General features: G+C 42.1%; 1 protein-coding gene across 14 annotated transcripts in view; it reads right to left on the reverse strand.

Moving 5' to 3' along the window:
• Positions 1-22,500, reverse strand: part of LOC123502697 (gamma-aminobutyric acid receptor subunit beta-like) — a 169,393-nt gene that overhangs the window by 132,816 nt on the left and 14,077 nt on the right. For 13 of the 14 annotated variants that reach the window (XM_045251890.1, XM_045251889.1, XM_045251887.1 and 10 more), the window contains exon 2: positions 14,340-14,369. The exons of the other annotated variant lie outside the window; for it this stretch is intronic. In XM_045251890.1, the coding sequence (XP_045107825.1) occupies positions 14,340-14,369 (30 nt within the window). The remainder of the gene's footprint in view (positions 1-14,339; positions 14,370-22,500) is intronic. 14 annotated transcript variants of the gene reach the window in all.

Here is a 22,500-nt window from a genome sequence, read left to right on the forward strand (position 1 = left end):
GAGAGAGAGAGAGAGAGAGAGAGAGAGAGAGACCAAGGAGACAAGAAGAACAAGAACAAGGAAAAAAGTGAATAGATAACACCCACGGCAGAGGAAGGGAAGAGAAGAAAAAGTAAAAAATACAAAAAAAAGAAGAAATACGAAAAGGACTAAGAGAGAAGAAAAAAGAGGGGAGAAGAGACAGAGACACCAAGGCAGTGCTGGAGGGAGAGGGGAGATGAAAGGAAGGAGAAGGAAGGAGAGGGGAGGGAGGAGGATGAGGGAGCGAAACAGGGCCAGTCAGAGGGTAGTTAGTGGCAGGAGGAGAGTCTAAGTCCCGGGAAACTGCATGTGAACCAAGTTACAAAGGCTTGACTCGGCTAAGACTTGACCAGTAAATGCAGGGAGAGTTGCGCCGAGACCCGAGGGAATTCTCTTACATTGACACAACCTCGGCCATTACCACCACCACCACCACCACCACCACCACCACCATCACCTCCACCGCCGCCGCCGCCACCACCAACTGCTACTACCACTACGATTATACATAAGCCCGAATTCTGAAACGCTTTGCTCTCTCACCCTCACTGCTTTCCAAAGGCTCCAGTTGAAGATGGTCGTGTTTTTAAGAGTATTTTTATGGTTCTGGTGATAGATTGGCAAGAATTCTACTTTATCAAAAGGAGAAACTATCTTGAAAACCCTGTTAGTTGTCTCTGTGGCCTTGGAAACTTGTCGTTTTGAGAAGGGATGGCGTTTCTGAATACGGCCTATGGCACCACCAGGGAAGTTATCTAAAGGGATTGAAAATGTACAAAAAAAAAAAAAAAAATAAATAAATAAATAAAAAAAAATCCTACCACACATTTACTAAACTCCATATCATTACTACTACCACAAAAACCTCCATCCTTACTAATACTATTACCGTTACTACACTGAAGATGATTTAGAAGGAAAGGATATGAAAATGCTTCAAAAACGACAAAATTGATTCCAGTAAAAAACACAACAGCATTTAAAGTACTTGTTATAAAATATGTTAATTAGTAACATTAATTTCTTCTCTTTTACGTTAAAAATACCAACACCAACAAACCATACTACTACTACTACTACTACTACTACTATCAATGGACTACTTGTGTGTAAGTAAGGTTGTGACCAAAAGATGACGAATAAAGGAAAGGTGACACAATGCTATTTAAAGTACGAAGGAGAAACTTTTTAGATTATGTGGGCGATTGATCCTATTGTGTGTGTGTGTGTGTGTGTGTGTGTGTGTGTGTGTGTGTGTGTGTGTGTGTGTGTGTGTGTGTGTGTGTGTTAGTGGCATTAGCAATATTGAGTACAGTGTGGTGGTGGGGGATAAAGTAGTAGTAGTAGTAGTAGTAGTAGTAGTAGTAGTAGTAGTAGTAGTAGTAGTAGTAGTAGCAGTAGCATTAGTAGTAGTAGTAGTAGTAATAGTAATTGCTCAGTGTCACTGTAACGGTCATTATGAGAGAGAGAGAGAGAGAGAGAGAGAGAGAGAGAGAGAGAGAGAGAGAGAGAGAGAGAGAGAGATGCGCCCTGTGTGCAAGTGTGGAGGAGAGAGTGAGCAGCTTTAAGTGAGAGAAGGTGAGAGAGGAGGGGGAGAGTGAGGGGGAGAGAGAGAGAGAGAGAGAGAGAGAGAGAGAGAGAGAGAGAGAGAGAGAGAGAGAGAGAGAGAGAGAGAGAGAGAGAGAGAGAGAGAGAGAGAGAGAGAGAGAGAGAGAGAGAGAGAGAGAAAGGAGGGGGAGAAGGAGTGAAGGTGGAGTGTGGAGGAGTGTGAAGTGTGACCATGAAGGGGAAAAGAGAGAGAGAGAGAGAGAGAGAGAGAGAGAGAGAGAGAGAGAGAGAGAGAGAGAGAGAGAGAGAGAGAGAGAGAGAGAGAGAGAGAGAGAGAGAGAGAGAGAGAGAGAATATATCAAGAAAATAAAACGACAAAAGGCAGAGAGAAGATAAAACAGACGAAAAACAAACAAGAAGGGAAGACAAGATCGGTCACAAAACGTGGCATAAAAGACAATAGGAAGGAGGAGGAAGGTTGAGAGAGAGAGAGAGAGAGAGAGAGAGAGAGAGAGAGAGAGAGAGAGAGAGAGAGAGAGAGAGAGAGAGAGAGAGAGAGAGAGAGAGAGAGAGAGAGAGAGAGAGAGAGAGAGAGAGAGAGAGAGAGAGAGAGAGAGAGAGAGAGAGAGAGAGAGAGAGAGAGAGAGAGAGATGGCACTTGAAGATGAGGATGAGGATGACGAGGGAAGGGAAGAGCTGGAGAACCACGACCCGAAGGAAGAAAGGAAGAGGAAGAGGAAGAGGAGGACGAAAAGGAAGAGAAGAAGGACAACTACCAGGAGGAGGAGGAGGAGGAGGAGGAGGAGGAGGAGGAGGAGAAGGAGGAAAGAGGTTGGGCAGAATCTGAGGCGGGAGGCGAGGCACCATGACTGGCATACCCCGGACGTATCACCGCTATGCGTCTATTGATCAGGGAGCCACCAAGGTTACGTGCGCAACCCACACACTCTGCCCCTCCACACAGCCACAGCCACAGCCACACACTCTGCCCCTCCACACAGCCACAGCCACACACTCTGTCCCTCCACACAGCCACAGCCACAGCCACACACTCTGCCCCTCCACACAGCCACAGCCACATACTCTGCTCCTCCACACAGCCACAGCCACACACTTTGTCCCTCCACACAGCCACAGCCACATACTCTGCTCCTCCACACAGCCACAGCCACACACTCTGCCCCTCCACACAGCCACAGCCACATACTCTGCTCCTCCACACAGCCACAGCCACATACTCTGCCCCTCCACACAGCCACAGCCACAAACTCAACCTCCACACAGCCATAGCCACAGCCACACACTCTGCCCCTCCACATAGCCACAGCCACAACCACACACTCTGCTCCTCCACACAGCCACAGCCACACACTCTGCCCCTCCACACAGCCACATCCACACGCTATGCCCCTCCACACAGCCACAGCCACAGCCACATACTCTGCCCCTCCACACAGCCACAGCCACATACTCTGCTCCTCCACACAGCCACAGCCACATACTTTGCCCCTCCACACAGCCACAGCCACAAACTCAACCTCCACACAGCCATAGCCACAGCCACACACTCTGCCCCTCCACATAGCCACAGTCACAACCACACACTCTGCTCCTCCACACAGCCACAGCCACACACTCTGCCCTTCCACACAGCCACACTCTGCCCTTCCACACAGCCACAGCCACACACTCTGCCCTTCCACACAGCCACAACCACAACCACACACTCTGCCCTTCCACACAGCCACACACTCTGCCCCTCCACACAGTCACACACTCACAAATGAAAATACATACATGATATCCACATCCTTCTCTCGACACATACACATACAGTCTCTCTCTCTCTCTCTCTCTCTGGAAGTGAAGGCCAAAATCCAAATATAACAAAATAAAGAAAGCAAAGGACTATCGTTACCTGACAAAAGCACAATTATATTAACTTTGTTTTTATCGACAAAACACAGAAAATACTCATTTCATCAGTAGAAGAGTAACGAAGGAAAATATGAATTGTATCTCCGTTTAATCCTGAAGGGGGGAGAGAGAGAGAGAGAGAGAGAGAGAGAGAGAGAGAGAGAGAGAGAGAGAGAGAGAGAGAGAGAGAGAGTGTGTGAGTGAATGTAGCATTACAGCAGGTCAAACAAAAGAAAAAGGAAAGAAAAATAAGAAAGTGACGAGAATGAGGGAGAGAAAGAGAAAAGAGAGAAAAGGAGGTCAGGAAAGAAGTAAATAAGGTAGTGGTAAAGAGAATAAGAAAGAAAGGAATGGATAATGGAAGAGAGAGAGAGAGAGAGAGAGAGAGAGAGAGAGAGAGAGAGAGAGAGAGAGAGAGAGAGAGAGAGAGAGAGAGAGAGAATAATAATCTCCCTACCTCATGAAAATATTAAAATTCCGTGAGAGGAAGATGATCTAGATTGTTATGAGAAAATCAATGAAAATGTTGAAAAAAAAAAATAGATGTAAATTTAGATTAATAGTTTACGAGGATTGATCAGCAGATAACAATAGATGAGAAGTGAATAGTAGATGAAGACAGGATATGAATATGCTGATTAAGTGATAAGGATATTCTCTCTCTCTCTCTCTCTCTCTATCTATCTATCTATCTATTCAAAAGACTTTCTTCCTATTCATAAACCATATTCCCTTTAAAACCGACAATTAAAACAACAATCAAGAGAGAGAGAGAGAGAGAGAGAGAGAGAGAGATAGGCCTACACGTGGCAGTCCCTTTGGTTTCAATAATGTGTGTCTCTAATTTCCTCACCAAACACAGGAACGGTAAACTCTGGAGCCCTGTATCTGCTACTGTCCTCCCTCCCATCTCAGGCTTGAACTGTCTCGAGAGGAAGCTTTCAAGACACTTCTCTAATTCTGGATAACCCTTTCAACTGCACTCTTGGTGGACTAGCTAGCATCTTGAATGGCTGTATCATTTTTTTTTAGAGCATCTTTTATCCTTGGTCAGAGTTCCGAGAGAAGTAACTAGGCTAAACAAAACAGCGACGTAAAGAAAAGTAGACTGCAAAAAACTAGTTCACACAAATAAACTAGGATGAAACTCGAAACTAACAATGTGCTATCAATCACCATCCATTATCCACCCACCTATCTATTCATTCATTCATTCAAAACACCCACTACAAGTATACAAATCTGAAGAAGACGACGACGAACGACACAAGATCAAAGGGACGGAATTAGCGTGAATTAGCGAGCGAGCCATCACCAGTATTAACCAATCCCATTAGTGAAGTATCCGCCGCCCTATTTGAAGAGCCAGTCAAGTGTCGAAGCGTGTTGACAAGGCTGACCTGGCGCTCCTCTCGTCTGGCCGGACTGAAGCATCAACTGGCGGCACAAACCATCAAAGAAATGCTAAATGGAAGTCAAACACACGCCACATCCGCCTCGCTTGCCTTCACGGGAGTTAATGGCCGAGCGAGAGCGAGAGAGAGAGAGAGAGAGAGAGAGAGAGAGAGAGAGAGAGAGAGAGAGAGAGAGAGAGAGAGAGAGCAAACGAAGCAGATGAAGTGAGGAAAATGTAAGACGAAGTAATTGTTTGAAGAATTAAAGAAAGAAACCCCAAAAAAACAAACGGACGGGAAAGAGAGAGAGAGAGAGAGAGAGAGAGAGAGAGAGAGAGAGAGAGAGAGAGAGAGAGAGAGAGAGAGAGAGAGAGACTTGAAAGGAAGAGAGAGATGGCTAAGAAGACAGGAAAATGGGAGATGAAGAGGAAGGGAACGAGGAGAAGTAAGAAGAACAAGAACAAGAACAAGAAGAACAAGAAGAAGAACAAGAAGAAGAAGAGAAAAATGAGGAGGACGACGACTAAAGCGCTATATAATCCGAGAGGGAACAGAATAGAGCATACAAGGACTATTTTTAATGAGCTCTTCACTACAAGCAGCTGAGGAAGGGAGAAAGAGAAAGAGAGATGGAGAGAGAGAGAGAGAGAGTGAGAGAGAAAGGGAGGGAAGGGGAGGCAGGTAGAGGTAGGGTAAAATACTAATAATAGCAGTATAAGGAAGGGCTGTAGAAGAGCAGCTCCTTATCCTGCAGTGTATAAAGGAATGAGCTGTGTTTAAGTTGTCAGGAGTGAAAGGATGGGAAGGGAGATAAGATGTCGAGAGGAGGGAGAGAAATAAGCTGGAGATGAGGAGCGGGAGGGAGGAAAGGAGGGAGGGAGGAAAGAGCAGCGTGGAGTGGAGGTAAGGAGATGGAAAGAATGGAAGGAAAAAAAAGGAAGGAAAAAGAAGATAAGGGAAGGGAGGAAAGAATAACAGAATGAGAAGGTAAAGGAGGAATAAAGGAAATATGGAGGAGAGGAGGTGAAGGAAGGAGGAAAGGGAAGTAGAAAGTAGGGAGGGAAAATATGAAGGAAGAAATAAGAAGAGGTAGAGGTATTAAGTAGTGAAGTAAAGAAGAAAACAAGAGGAAAAAAGAAACAAGGAAAAACGAAAGAAAAAAAAGGAGAAAACAAAGTAGGGAAGGAAGACATGGAAGAAAAAAATAGAGAAAACTTAAACCAAAATACAGCAGTAAATAAGAAAAATGAAATAATTGGGTAAAAAAAAAACATGGATAATGAAGGAAATGAAGAAGAGAAAAACAATAAATAAAGTGAAAGAGAACAAAACACACAAGGAAAGCAGAAGAAATAAAAAAAGAGGACAAAAAAGAAGAAAAAGAGGAAATATGGAGAAAGTAAGACATTTATCGAAAACAAAGAAAATAAAATGAAACGATGAAAAGTAGAAATAAAGGAAAAGAATAAGAAAGGAAAAGTAAGACGTTTAAGGCAGATGAAGGGAGAGGAGGATGAAAGGGAGGATGAAAGGGAGACACAGCATGGAAGGGGAGGGTATAGAAAACAGGGAAGAGAAATGAGGCGATGAGAAGATATAAATAAAGCGAGGAAGAAAGGAAGAAAGGCGAGGCATGAAAAAAAAAAGAACAAGAAAAGCGTGAAGGAAAGAAGGAAATAAGAATGAATGGATGAAAGGAAAAAATGGCAAGACGGAAGATGAAAATGAAGAAAAAAAAAAAAAGGAGTTATGGAAAGATGTACAAGAATAAAGAAGAAAAAGGAGAAAAAAATAAACACCTTAAAAGAGAACAAGGAAGAGAAATAAAGGTAATAAAGGAAGGAAAAAGAAGCAAAAGGAAATAATACACGACAAAAGACAGCAGGGAACAACAAGCCATGACAGAGAGAAGATAAAAGATAAAGAAAACACAATAATGGAGAGAAAATATGATCCTCTCTCTCTCTCTCTCTCTCGTAACACGTGGCCAAGTGGCAAGGGAGCGAAGAGAAGGTTACAATGATAAGCCAATTACTACAAGGTAATGACCCCATTCTCATTATACCAGGCCTGGAATGAGAGAGAGAGAGAGAGAGAGAGAGAGAGAGAGAGAGAGAGAGAGAGAGAGAGAGAGAGAGAGAGAGAGAGAGAGAGAGAGAGAGAGAGAGAGAGAGAGAGAGAGAGAGAGAGAGAGAGAGAGAGCAAACAGAGAGAAAAAAAACGCAAAACATCACACAACAAAATCCAAAGACACAAACAAATGAAAGAACTAACACAGTATACCATAAAAAAAAAAAAAAAAACCGAATGAGATCAACATTAAATAGAAAACGTAAAACAAACACGAACAAGTGATAAGAAAAACTCACAAAACACGAAAAGGGAGAGTTTAAAAGTAGCAGTTTAAGTAATCAGTCAAAAAACACAAGGAGAGGAGAGGAGAGGATGAGAGTGAGAAAGAGAGAGGGAGAGATGGGTGGATACGATTCAGCAGAACAGGGGAGTGAGAGAGTGAGTGAGTGAGAGAGAGAGAGAGAGAGAGAGGCAGTGAGAGGATGAGAGGATAGAGTGGTGGAGCAACAAGGTTCTTCAGCTTATCAGTTTGCTGAGGTGGCCGAGAGGAGAAGAGGAAGAGGAGGAGGTGTAGGAGGAGTGAGGAGGAGGAGGAGGAGGAGGAGAAGGGGAGAGATAGACTGGGTGTTGATGGAGAGCGTGGATGAGGAGGAGGAGGAGGAGGAGGAGAGGATAAAGTGAGAGCGGAGAAAGGACAGCGATATGGCAGGTTTAATGAGCGCTCAAGAGGAAGAAGTGAGTGGGGGTGGAGAAGAAAAGACGAAAAAATGAGCAAAAGAAAAAAAAAAGCAGAAAGAAAGTGGACAAAGATGAAAAGTGAGACGCTAGAGAGAGAGAGAGAGAGAGAGAGAGAGAGAGAGAGAGAGAGAGAGAGAGAGAGAGAGAGAGAGAGAGAGAGAGAGAGAGAGAGAGAGAGGGTTACACTTCATGAGAAATAGGAAAAAGATAAAGAGAAGTAGAATTTAACGATGACCAAACCCTATCACATAACTCTCTCTCTCTCTCTCTCTCTCTCTCTCTCTCTCTCGACGATTCAGTTAGTTAATGGGGGTCTGAGAGCTGAGTCAAAGAGAAGGAAGCGCTTTTGATAGGATGAGGATGAGGATAAGGATGAGGGAAGAGGAGGAGGAGGGGGTAGGAGGAGGAAGAGAAGGAAGAGGAGGAGGAGGAGATGAGGACTTTTGAAGAGGTGAACGAGTGCGGTGTACTACTACAAATCTTCCTTTCAGAGTTAGTTAGTCTCTCTCTCTCTCTCTCTCTCTCTCTCTCTCTCTCTCTCTCTCTTTATATAATTTCTCTTTATCTACTAATATTTCCTTCCTTTCTTTAATATTTACTCTCATTTTTTTTATACTCAATCTTTACATTTTACGCTCTTAATCCTACTCTCTCTCTCTCTCTCTCTCTCTCTCTCTTAGAATTCCTCTTTATCTATCTAAATTTCCTTTCTTTCATTAATATTTACCTTTAATTTCTCTCCTATTTTCTCATACCAAATCTTTACGTTTCACTCTCCTAATCCTACTCTCTCTCTCTCTCTCTGACTAAATCTCTTTCAACGAGTTCTTATACTTTACTCAAGACGTGTTTGTTTGGTTTGTGGCCGGAGAGAAAACGAGGAAAGAACGAAGAAAATGTAAGGTAGAACAAAGAAATGGGACAGAAAACCTGGCTGTATTCTATGGTTAGCTATTTTTTCCGAGATCGACAAGTGTTTTTTTTCTCTCTCTCTTTTTTTTCTGCCCCTGACCGACCTCCTTCACGCATAATAAAAAAGGAAGAGGAGGAGGAGAAGGGAGAGGATATGCGTGAATAATGATAAAGAGAGGGTATGGAGGCAAACAATACATAAGGAGGAAGAGGAGGTGGAGGAAGAAGAGGAGGAGGAGGAGGAGGAGGAGAGCGTGATGGAGGAAGAATATGACCCATGGGAAAACATGCTAATAGGAAGTAATTGATAAAGGGGAAGAGTAAATATGGAATATGTAATGGAAGGAAGAAGAAAGGCGATAAGGAAAAGGAAGAATAGAGAGAAATATTTATAAAAGGCAAAAATAACTAGGGAAATGTTGAGAGGAAAGCTTAAAGAAGAAAATTGAAAAGGAGAATCGGAGTAAGAAGAAAGTAATAGAAGGAGACGATAAAGGGAGGAGAGATGAAAAAAAAGTGAAGAAATGGATGAAATACAAAGGAAAAGGATAAAGAAAGGAGAGAAAAAAAAAACAAATAAATGGGAGGAAAAGATATAAAAAGCCAAAAGTGGAAACGACATAGGGGAAAATGAGAGAATAAATATAAAGAAGAAGAAGAAGAAGAAGAAGAAGAAGAAGAAGAAGAAGAAGAAGAAGAAGAAGAAGAAGAAGATGAAGATGAAGAAGAAGAAAGAGAAGAAGAAAAAGAGAAAAAGGGAAATAATAATGAAGAAAAATATATATACATACTGAAAAGAAAACTATAGGAAATAGATAAAAGATAAAAGAAGAAGAAAAAACATATAAACACGGAAAAAACTCGTAAAAAACAAAGAGAGAGAGAGAGAGAGAGAGAGAGAGAGAGAGAGAGAGAGAGAGAGAGAGAGAGAGAGAGAGAGAGAGAGAGCTAAGGAGAATGTTAAAGAGGAGAGGGGCGATGGTGGACAATTCTTGGGGTCAATTTTGGAACGTCCATAAAAAAGAAAATAGGTAAAAAGAGACAAGAGGAGAGAGGAGAGGGAAGGGTGAGGTGGGAGGGGGGGAGAGGAATGGATGGGGGGCAAAGGACGGTGTGGGATGCCTGGTAGGACATTAAAGAGGCTTGGTTAACAGGCTCCTTTTTTGGGTAAGACAGAAGGGGCCGAGATTTTTGAGGTCTAGGAGAAGGAGGAGGAGAAGGAGAAGGAGGAGGAGGAGGAGGAGGAGGAGGAGGAGGAGGAGGAGGAGGAGGAGGAGGAGGTAAATAAATGCTCGGGAGGTATAGGAAATGTAGAGAATATCGTTTCTCTCTCTCTCTCTCTCTCTGTCTCTCTCTCTCTCTCTCTCTCTCTCTCTCTCTCTCTCACCCCACTCTCTCTCTCTCTCTGCAAAATTGGAAGGGAGAAATGAATCACGGAATCATTTGTTTTAGGACACAAGCTTCTCGTAGGAGGAGGAGGAGGAGGAGGAGGAGGAGGAGGAGGAGGAGGAGGAGGAGGAGGAGGAGGAGGAGGAGGAGGAGGAGGAGGAGGAGGAGGAGGAGGAGGAGAACGTGGCCGAGTGTGGCGGAAGAAGATGAAGGAAGACGAAGAGGAGCAAATATAGATACCATAACTTGCCGAGCTGATTTGAAACAGGGCCGGAGTGAGGGACGTGGGAGAGAGCAAACGTGGGGAAGCAGATTAGTGAGATAAAAAGGTTTGTCTTCGTGCGTGGGAGGACGTGGGAGGAGATATAAGGGGAGAAACGAGAAATAGGAAACCCATCAATTTATTTCCAGGAACAGAGGGAGCGGAAAAGGACGAATTGAGAGGGAAAAAGGTTAGTTCATGTTTATCTTTCTATTTTTCAAACCAAATATGACGTAGAGGATAAGAATTCGAGAGAGAGAGAGAGAGAGAGAGAGAGAGAGAGAGAGAGAGAGAGAGAGAGAGAGAGAGAGAGAGAGAGAGAGAGAGAGAGAGAGAGAGAGACGTGATTATATTGTCTTTATCAAAACGAAGATAAATAAAACTGACTAAAGAACAGAAAATAAAGAAAACGAACCATCTCTACACCTCTTAACTTCCACACACACACACAAAAAAAAAAAAAGTAAATTTAAAAAGAAAAAAAAAAAACAAGAATGATAAGAAACAAAGAAGAAAATGTCAGAAAAATTGCCTTCATTTGGGTACAACAGGTGTGTGTGTGTGTGTGTGTGTGTGTGTGTGTGTGTGTGTGTAATATTAGGTGTGTCCACGTGGGCAGAACAGAAGAGAAGAAAGAGGGAGCGTGAAAGAGAGTGAAGAGGCGAAGATAAAGCCAGTGAAGTGGTGTAATGGAGAGAGAGAGAGAGAGAGAGAGAGAGAGAGAGAGAGAGAGAGAGAGAGAGAGAGAGAGAGAGAGAGAGAGAGAATACAAGACTTGAGTATATACAAATAAAACAATCAATATAAAAACTAACACATTTGAAAACACGCAAAATTACACTCATAAAGAAAAATATATATAAAAAACATCTTTATTTTCTTTTTCATTCTGGGAGTAATAAAAGATAAATTCCTTTCCTTCCCAGCGATACATTCAAGAATTCCCTTCCGCGTCGCCATTCCGCAGAAGCCTACACGACGGAGAGGAAAAAAAATAAATAATATATAACCTGGAAGAGAAAAATGAATAAAAAAATAGCGTTATAGAGCGACTGGTAACTTCAGAGTCTCTAGTTTGGCTCTTCAAACAGACTCCTTCCTGTGTCCCTCTCGCCTGTCTCCTTCGCTATTTACTCTCCACTCGATTACTTGTCTTCCCTCTCCTCCTCCTCCTCCTCTCCCGTCTCTTGTCTCCGTCTCTCCCCTCCTCCACCTACCTCCTTTCCCCCCATTTCCCTCCATGTTTGCTCTCCTCTCAATTCTGTCTCTTCTCTCCTCTTCTTTGTTCTTCGTGTATCTCATGTCTTTGTTCTTTATTTATGTTTTCCTCCTTCCTTCTATCCCTATTTTCAATGATTTTTTTCTTGGTTTTCCTTTGTTCTCTTCTCTTATCTTGTCTCTGTCCTTTATTTTCCTCTCTCTCCCACTCTGGTTATTTCTATTTTTCTTTTCTTCACTTCTCTATTGTCTCACCTGTCAATTCTCCTTCTCTTCTTCTCTGTTTTATATCTACCTTTTATGTCTTTCTCTTTAATTTATATTTTCCTTTTCTTCCATTTCCCCCACATCTGTCTATCAAGTTTTCCTTTATTCCTCTGTTTGCTAAGCCCTTAGTTCTTCTCTTCTCTCCTTCTCTTTATCTACCTTCATCGTTCTAGTTAAATACATACCTATTTTTCACTCTCCTCTTCCTACTCCCCCTCTCTTTATTTCTATGTAAAAACAACACATATACCTACGCACATACACGCAATCACTAACCTACAGTAGGATTTAAAACGATAACAACAAAGATTACAGATTAGAAAGTACACACACACACACACACACACACGCACACACAGCATGAACCACACGCTGCTGTCACTTACCTGATTACAAAACCTCAAGAGATAGCAAGGTAAGAACACAGAGATCTCCTACCTGAGCTGACTCACCTGAAGACACATTACAAAAAAGAAAGGGGGACGAAGAAATGTGTACGTCGTGTGAAAGGAGGAGGAGGAGGAGGAGGAGGAGGAGGAGAAGGAGAAGGAAGGAGAAGGAGGAGGAGGAGAAGGAGGAGGAGGAGGAGGAGGAGGAGGGGGAGGAAACCGATATGAAAGAAAATAAGTAAAAATCCGTAAGAAGTTGAAGGTCTCTGATTTGTGTGTGTGTGTGTGTGTGTGTGTGTGTGTGTGTGTAAGAGAGAGAGAGAGAGAGAGAGAGAGAGAGAGAGAGAGAGAGAGAGAGAGAGAGAGAGAGAGAGAGAGAGAGAGAGAGAGAGAGAGAGAGAGAGAGAGAGAGAGAGAGAGAGAGAGAGAGAGAGAGAGAGAGAGAGAGAGAGAGAGACTTACGAACACCTTCAAGAAAAGAAAGAAAAAAAGATGGAACGAGAAAATTTATGAAAAGTTCAAGGTCTGTGATGCAAAAGATGGAAGTTTGAAGGAGAAATGTAAATTATGAAGAATGCAGGAGTGTGTGTGTGTGTGTGTGTGTGTGTGTGTGTGTGTGTGTGTGTGTGTGTGTGTGTGTGTGTGTGTGTTTTGAGATTGGACTGGCGTGAAGGAAGGATTGGACGAAGTGAGAAGGTGCAATGCATATATATACAAGCTGGGAAAGGTAAATAAGAGTGGAGGAGTAAGAATAGGTGAGGATAAAAACACTGTACAGGTGAGTCACAGGTGAGTTACAGGTGAGTTAACTATCTTGGTAACTAATAAACATGAACCATCACCAGCAATATATACACATAAATCTTTGTAAATTATCTTAGTCACTATAAGGTAAAGATATTATACTGTACATACAGTATTAGCATGCAAAGTACCACGTTAACCATTCTTGTATCAATTATTGTTATCTTCATTCATAGTAAATATAATTATGATGATTGGGCAGGTTAAAAATATAAAAAGTCAATCCTGAACTTACAAAAATTCAAAAGAAAAACAAGATTATCCATTGGGAACACATGAGGTAGTGATATAAAAATCTTACTCTGTGTTCATATATATGTGAATAAAAGCACATACATCTGGGGATTAATAGTGGGTCAGAATGTCACTGCAGGAGCAAAGAGCGTCCCTATATTCTTCACACTTCCTAGTTGAAGCAAAAAGCATGAGGCAAGCACGGCAGCCACTAAGCTAATGGCGTGTGGAACGTATGTACTTCTGAAGCGAGACACGGAATTCTGAAGCACCTAGAGCCACGGAGCACGGCAGGAGAGGGCAGCCAATCAGCAGCAGCCTTCCTCAACACTAAAAAGTTGGTGTTCCGTGACCCAGAGAGTTCAATTTCCGTGTTTCTCTCAAGCCGCGCTGCTCAAACTTGGGACGCCCGCCGCCACGTCACGCACTCGTGTTTATTACTGAGGGAAAGGTGAATACAGCTTTTCAAATGGAATCTAATGCAGGGTCTTTTTTAATACAAATTTTTTGTCATTCATTTCCAAAGATGAATGTTCCTATTTATAGGGAAGCTAATGGAGGTTTTCTGGACGTAACTTTTTTTTTTCTCTTTAACTCTATCTTTGTGTGTCTCTCCTATTTATTATTGAGAGAAAGGTGGACTCTTTTATTGGGAAAGTAATGTTTTTTTACGGAACTTTTTCTTGTGTTTGTTCTAAAGATGAATACAACTTTTTATAGGAAATGGAATTTTTTTTAGCAAAACTTTTCTGTGATTTTTTTTCTAAAGGTGAATACAACTTTATATACATATTTCAAGATGTAATTATTATATAACGTTCTTTAGGATCATTCAGATTTACGTATTTGATGACAAAACGAATTAAAAGAGTGAATACAACTTAAGCAATGTCATGGCAGTTGTGAATATAACTTGTCTTAGCCATTCAGACCAAAATGTTACACAACAATAGGAATATAGTATCAACTTCACATAACACTGCCTTATTAAATCAACTGAGTGTTTGTTTTCAATTCAGTCTAACCATTGGAGAGAATAAGGCTCATTGACACTGATGTTAATATAATGCCTTTATATATGAAGGGGAATTTGACTCTGTTCTTCAATCTGGTAGTGGTGACGTGGCGGCGAGAAGGACCTTAACACTAACAGGGTGAGACAAAAGCACTTACTTGAACGCTTCCGCAACAGCTGGCCGATAGCTGAAAGGAGAACGAGATTAACTTAGTGCTCATGAGGACAGTGCACAGGTGAGGCAGGTGATAAGCAGGTGTCTCAAATATATCTCTAGTATTGCAAAAAACAACAAAGGATAATGAGGAATAAGGAAGGTCAGGACGAGGTGTGGAGGGATAAAGGTATGAGCGTGTAGTGGTGAGTGTGTTTTACGTGTGTCCGGTTCTGTCACGGAAATCCCACACACTGTCGCCAGGCTCTTGGTCACTATGCTGAATATCTTTGCTCTCTAACCGCGACTATTTTCCAAGGCCACACGGATGACTAGGCAGTTGCTCAAGAGTGTTTCTTCTGTTCATAATGTAGAAATGTAGTTAATCTGTCACTTGCATCATAAGAAAAGAGTAAAAACACATTGTCACTTAAACTAAACCCCTTGGAAAATAGTGCGATTGCTTTAATTATATGTAAGATGTACATAAGCACGCATTCACGCATATAACGCAGGTGTGTACGTACAGGTGAGTGAGAGTGCGCGGGACTCATGTGTTTATGGGACAAGTGTCAGGGTGTCTGCGAAAACAAGAGCGTGACACCACTGGCTCTCCCTCGCCCACCTTTCCCTTCCGCCTCGCCAGGTTGCGGCTGAAGGAGTTTGATCCACATTTTTCTGAGGGAATTTTAGGAGAAGGAAGGCGCAATATCCGTCAGCCTCAAGCAAAATAGAGCTGCCCGCCGAGGATGAACTGGCCGCTTTCCTTCTCAACCTGCAGCTACACGCCTCCTCCGGGTCTCTCTCTCTCTCTCTCTCTCTCTCTCTCTCTCTCTCTCTCTCTCTTTGGAAGCATCGCAGTATCGCAAAATTCTCAGATGACCGAGTTCTGTGCAAGGTCAGTATGTGTGTGTGTGTGTGTGTGTGTGTGTGTGTGTGTGTGTGTGTGTGTGTGTGTGTGTGTGTGTGTGTGTGTCGGCGATTCGATAGGCTTAGAAACACACCACTATAAAAAGCACCAAATGAACCTCATTATCTTAAAAAGAAGACAAAAATTCACCACACTGAGAGAGAGAGAGAGAGAGAGAGAGAGAGAGAGAGAGAGAGACCAAAATAACAACACAACAAAAAACGAGTGACCGCCATGAATGTGATTAAAAATAGTCATAAAAAGAAAAAAAACAACCACTGGGACCTTTAGGATGAGTGACATTTAGGGGGCGGCGACCCTGGGCGTGGATCAATTCCCTCAATAGGCTCACAATGGGTGCACTGAGGGGAGGGGGCGCTGGCACAGTCCGTCGGGAAGGAAATCGATAACAAAGAGCGTTTTTATACTGTCTATCAATGAAGTGTGTGGTCAGAGGGCTAGAAGACACTGATAAACTTACAACACAGCTTATCACTCTAATGTTGCTGATAAGAGAGGGTTGATGTTTAGTGCTTTTTTTGTTGTTAATTACTGATAAGATATAAAGATTAACAATACAGGTTTCTATCTTATTCCGTAACATAGATAAGCTTACTACAACAAGGATTTTCACTTTAATGTTGCTGATAAGAGAGGGTTGATGTTTTGTGCTTTTTTTGTTGTTCCTTGCTGATAAGATATAAAGATTGATAATACAAGTTTTTTTCTTATTCCGTAACATAGATAAGCTTACTATAACACAGGTTTTCACTCTAATGTTGCTGATAAGAGAGGGGTAATGTTATCTTGCTATTCTTTACTGTTAAGATGTAAAATTAGATATTACAAGTTTTATTCTCATTCATAACCCAAATAAGCTTAGAATACGGTTTTTCATTCTAGTGTTGCTGATAAGACAGGGTTAATGTTAAGGGCTCTCTTGCTATTCCTTAGTGATAAGATATAAAGTTAGATGATATACGTTTTTGCTCTTATTCCGTAACACAGATAAGCTTACTACAACACGGCTTTTCACTTTAATGTTGCTGATAAGAGAAGATTAATGTTATGGCTTTTCTCACTATTCCTTACTGATAATATATAAAGTTGAATGTAACAAGTTTTTTTTCTTATTCCGTAACATAGATAAGCTTACAACATGGCTTTTCACTCTAATGTTGCTAATAAAAGATCGTTAATGCTAATACAAGGCTCGTTTTACTATTTATTACTGCTTAGATATAAAGTCAAATGATACAACACTTTTAAATTACTTTGTGTGTGTCTGTGTGCGTGAGTAGAAGACACTGAAAACCTTTATATAACATGTCATTTTCTTTCTCCCTCTCTGTCTGATTGCCAAGAAGAGGGTCAAATGATACGGTACTTTCTCCTCTTCATTCCCTTGCGATTTAAGTCGATAGAGATCAGTTCCTCGATGGAGTGTGTTAGTACCAAGACACTGAGAAGCTTTTCATCTTTCTCCCTCTAAGCCTGATCGATAAACGATAGTTAATATTAAATTATTCATGTTGTTGTTTTCTATTTCCTTGTGATTTAAGTGGCCAGGGATGAGTTCCTTTTGTAGCAGTGTGTGGGCAGAAGACGCGGAGAACCTTAATTTAACATGGCATTTTCGTTCTCTCTCTCTGACTGATCGATAGAAGATACTTAATGTTAAATTGAACGGTACTGCAGTTCTTCTTTCTTTGTATTTCTTTGTGATTTACTCGTAAGTAGATAAAGGACTGTTTCTCTTACAACGGCACTGTTTTAGGTTACACATGTAATAAAGTCTCTCTCTCTCTCTCTCTCTCTCTCTCTCTCTCTCTCTCTCTCTCTCTCTCTCTCTCCTATTTCTACATGAACCCGTCTCGAAACATGAAAAAAAAATATATTCACACGAAATGGGAATCAAAGCAAAGTCCTTATTATTTTTCTCTAAAGGTTGTGTTGGTATGAGATGAGACACTCTAATATGTGCCTTGCTAAAAACACCTTCAAAGTGCAAACGTGATATATAATTAACTAGCGCGAGATGAAAGTTCTCTCTCTCTCTCTCTCTCTCTCTCTCTCTCTCTCTCTCTATGAATTGTGTGCATCGAAGACAATGTCACCACACCAACAGGCTTCTTTCCCTAAAACACCTTCAAAGTGCAGCAGTGACAAAGAAAGGATCGCTGAGAGATGGAATAAACTATGTGTCTTTTTCTCTTCTTCCCCTACTTGGTGCGTGGTGCAAAACAATGGTCCTTTAAACCTAACCTACTCTATACTACTCTTTGAGACCTCTGCCAAAACACGCTAAAAACAAAGGTGAAGCGTGTGAGAGTTTTAACAGACTCCACTATTTTTTTTCATTTTCTGAAGTGTGTTGACCAAAGGAACAGTCACGGCCACACGTACAACCTTTCTTACAACGCCTTCAGAAAGCAAAGATGACAAAGATGAAAGCACTGTGGAGTGAGTTTCACCGGTCCTTTCTTTTCTTTCTTTATGCGAACTATGTTGATTAAGGGCGCTGTTACTATTACTCATACAGATAGATGCCTTTCTCAAAACAACTTAAATAAAAGCAAAGTGACAGAGATATCAGCGGTAACGAAGACTTCTATGAATGATATAAATGCAATCTACAATTTCTCCTACTTCTATAGCCATCTTTGACAAAAAATCCTAAAAGAAGAAAAGGGGCGAAGATGAGTCGTAATGTCATTTTAGTTTACTCCTATTTCTATCACTAGTTTTTTTTATAATTGTGCTGATTACTGCTATTACTGCGGTCACCTCTCCCAAAGACACTTAAAAAGAAAAGATGTGCGTTTCGACGAAGTGGTTAATTTTTCTCCTCTTCTTACTAAATGGATTAATGGAACAAACTATTTCTATCACTAATAATACAGGTCACTTCATTTAATCTCTTCTTTTAATTGTATGGATGTAAGGTACTATTATTGCTACTCCTAAAGAATATTTCCAAAACAATGTAAAGGAGCAAAGGTGGCAAAGACGAGTCATAAACTAGAATAACCTGTTTTTCCCCTCTTATAAAGTGTAAATCAAAGCTACTACTACTACTACTACTACTTCTACAGATCACTTTTCAAAACTAAATCCAAAAAAAAAAAGGATGACAAGCATATTTATAAGGAAGCCCTCTTTTATCCTCACTTTTAACGAATAGTGCCGATCGAAGCTATTATTAATACTACTCCTACATGTAACTTTCCCAAAATAAAGCAAAGGTGACAGAGGCGTGAGCGGCGAGAGGTGGTGGGAGGTGATAATCATAGCGAGGGTGGGTGGATCACGTCCCAATAACCGCAGGAATACACCGTTCATTAGCCAGGTGATCCCGCCTCCCCCCGTCCCTCTCGGCTCCCGCAGGTGTGACAGGAAATCAGTGGCACAGGTGCGTGGTAATATTCACGATGCATGAGGGTACATGGCAACCACAAAACAGGAATTATGGTGACGTGGATGATCGTGATGGTGGTGGTGGTTGTGGGGGTGGTGGCGGTGGTGATGTTGGTGATGCTAGTAGTAGTGGTGATAGAAAGTTTTTGTTTTATATACATATATACATGTTGAGAGGTACTGGGGCATAGCGTGCAACTTCTGTCCATTACTGATTGAATTATACTTATATCAATGCTTTTATTTTTACTTTCGTGTTTCTACTTAAAAATCAATACTGAATTGGAAAATCAAAGCATGAATATAATTTTTTGAGAGATCCACTTTTCTACACCAGTTATGGAATTACAATCATATCAAAGACCTTATTTCACATTTGGAACATTTTTTTTTATGAGAATTAAAGTGGTTCAGAAATCTTTCTACTTAAAACTTATCAAATATGAATCAGTAAAGAAAAGCAATGACGTTACCGGCTGGGTGGACTGAAAATATCCTATATCATTGATGAAGTGACATAATATATATAAATTAATAAAAAAATAAAATAAAATACAACCCAGAGGCAGAGGCACCAAATTTACAGCATACCCACGAAAATCTTCACAGGAGACTTAAATAAAAAGCAGACCAGACTACCGACAGTACAAAACATACGACCGGTGCCAGCGAGGTGAAAGGTGGCGCAGACTTAAACACACCTCCCACACGGGTAACAACGTCAGTGTATGTACAGAGAGGCGGTGATATGATGGCGGGGCACGAGGACCCAGGCGTGGCGTGGAGGTGTGACAATGGGAACAATGGGGAGGCTCACAAGTTTATCTAACCCTGACCCGCTTGTGAACTGGAGGTAAACACGCGTCCCCTTCCGAGGCTTCTCAGTGGGTCAGGTTAATGGAAGTATTGATTACTGTCTAAGTGTTGACTCGCTGCTTCGTGTGTTTCGCTGGTGGGGGGAGGACGAGGCATGTGGGAGGGGGTGAGGGTAAGCGAGGGCAGAGGACGGAGACAAATCTTCCTTCTTCCTCCTCTTCTTCCTCTTTCTTCTCTCTCTTCTCTTTCTTCTTATTTCGCTTCATCTTTTCCATCAGTTTTTCTTGCTCCAACCCTTCTGCATTTTTCTTTTTCCGTCTCCGTCGTCTTCTCTTTCTTCGTATTTTGCTTTATCTTTTCCTATTACTTTTTTTCTTTTGCTCTGACCCTCTTGTCTTGCCTTCTTCTCCCTTCCTCCTCCTCCTCCTCCTCCTCCTCCTCCTCCTCCTCCTCCTCCTCCTCCTCCTCCTCCTCCGCCGCCGCCGTCTTCTCTTTCTTCTACTTCTTTTGCTTCATCTTTCGTATTAGTTCTTTTGTATTTAATTTTTCTTGGATCCAACCTTCCCGCCTTCTCTTCTTTCCTTTCTCTTCCTTGTCTTATTTCTTCTTTCATTATTTTCTTTACTCTTATTTCTATTAACCACTTTCATTCTATTGATATTTTTCTTAACTCCTTGGTTTTATTTCTCCGTTTTTCTCTTTTCAATAGTTTATTTTCTGACCAGCTTTCTTTCGTTATGTTTTGAATATGTTCCCGTACCCAGTTTCTCTCCGTCTTCCTCTTGCTTTTTCTCCCATTCGCTTTCTCCTCTTCCCTTCTGCTGCCACAATGATCGATGGCCATGCAGAGCCACGCACGAAAATACTCAATAATACAGCAACACACACACACACACACACACACACACACACACACACACACACACACACACACACACACACCAGGTGAGCTAATCATGATACGTCTCTTTGTCTTCGAAAACAATAATCATGATACTACTTAACCTTCCCCTTCGTCTCCCTTCACTTCCTTGCCTCCCCTTCTTCCTCTACTACTCTGTCTCCTCTTTTGTTTCTCTCTCTCTCTCTCTCTCTCTCTCTCTCTCTCTCTCTCTCTCTCTCTCTCTCTCTCTTACCTTCCTCTCGACTCTTCCTCCCTCCTTCTCCCTTCTCCCTTCCAGCCAACCATTCCTTCCTTCCTCTCTTCCTCTCTTACCATCTCTTACCTCCTCCTTCCACTGCACCTCCCTCCCTCCCTCCTTCCCTCTCCTTCTCGCCATCTTCCCTCGCCCTCCAGTAACAAGCGTCTTCGTAGTTTCCAAAGTTCTATTTCGGGACAGGTAAGGCAAGGTAAGGGCCGCCAGCTTTACCTGCCACTGCTACTGGTCAGGTGGACGAGAGAATTTGCACCCTGCGGGACTCGTACCCTACCTGCGTTATCATTTGGGTAGATAAACGCACTGCCAAAACCCACTAGTGCACAAGGAAGCAAGAAGCAAGAGGGAAGAAGTAAATGATAAGTAAATACATAAATTTTGGAAAGAGAGAGAGAGAGAGAGAGAGAGAGAGAGAGAGAGAGAGAGAGAGAGAGAGAGAGAGAGAGAGAGAGAGAGAGAGAGAGAGAGAGAGAGAGAGAGTATTAAAGTATATTAATCTAAATAAAAATGGTACCTGTTGAAGTATCATAAAAATATAGACATTGGAAATTCTAACTCCAGGTATACGATGTGAGGGAAACATTAAGTGACTCGATATTTCTCAAAGGAAATAAAAAAAAAGGGGGAGATGAGAAAGAGAGGAAGAAAGAAACACGAAGAAAAAAAATCAAGAAATTATTTACTAACGATATCTTCTGCAAATTTACAGATTAAAAAAAAAAAAAACCTAACAATGGAACTTAAAAAAAAAAGAATGAAAATGGAAGAAACACACAAAGCAAACGTTACCTTCAGAAAATAAATCGCAGTGATTAAAAATATAAAGAAAATGAAAACATCCGCACTGAAAATTTCAAAACATGAGAGGGTAATATCAAGGGAGGGGAAAAAGAAAATGTTAAGGGAAACGTTTTGAGGGGAAAGCACCTCCGCGTGGCACTTCCGGTCAGGTAAGGGAAAAAAATAAAGATTGGTATCAAGGTTTCACGTCTTGAGTCGCTTTGAAGTCATCAGCATCAACCGCTTGGGCCAATCAGAGGAGGAGGAGGAGGAGGAGGAGGAGGAGGAGGAGGAGGAGGAGGAGGAGGAGGAGGAGGAGGAGGAGGAGGAAGAGGAAGAAGAGGAGGTAATAGTTGAAAGAGAGGGAAGAGGGAAGCAACATGGATGAACCAGAGTAGGAGGAGGAAGAGAGGAGGAGGAGGAGGAGGAGGAGGAGGAGGAGATACAGGATTAGGATAAGAATAGACGAGGAATAGGAAGAGGAGGAGGAGGAGGAGGAGGAGGAGGAGGAGGAGGAGGAGAGAGAGAGAGAGAGAGAGAGAGAGAGAGAGAGAGAGAGAGAGAGAGAGAGAGAGAGAGAGAGAGAGAGAGAGAGAGAGAGAGAGAGAGAGAGAGAGAGAGAGAGAGAGAGAGAGAGAGAGAGAGAGAGAGAGAGAGAGAACAGCGAGAGCGGAACAGTGTGAGAGAGATATAGGTGAGGAGTGTTGGAGGAAAGAGGCCATGGAGAGAGAGAGAGAGAGAGAGAGAGAGAGAGAGAGAGAGAGAGAGAGAGAGAGAGAGAGAGAGATCGGCAGGCTGACCCACTTGGCTGGTGTGGGTACAACGGGTGCGCAGCTTTCATAGTATTGATTACACGCAGGCAGCTCAGACCCCTTTTAACTTGCTCTGGGGACTGCGAGGGGAGCTAGACCCAAGCTAGACCCGAGCGAGACCCGAACTAGACATGAGCCAAAACCCGAGTAGGCGCCCAGACCTGAACAGGGCAGCCAGACCCGAGACAGACAAAAGAGTGGGAACCGAACAATACCGGAGCCGAAACGGAAAGGAAGTAGAACGTAAAAATGCATACGGGGAAAAATAACTGC

The sequence above is a fragment of the Portunus trituberculatus genome, chromosome 12 (assembly GCF_017591435.1).
Source record: "Portunus trituberculatus isolate SZX2019 chromosome 12, ASM1759143v1, whole genome shotgun sequence".
Lineage (NCBI taxonomy): Eukaryota > Metazoa > Arthropoda > Malacostraca > Decapoda > Portunidae > Portunus > Portunus trituberculatus.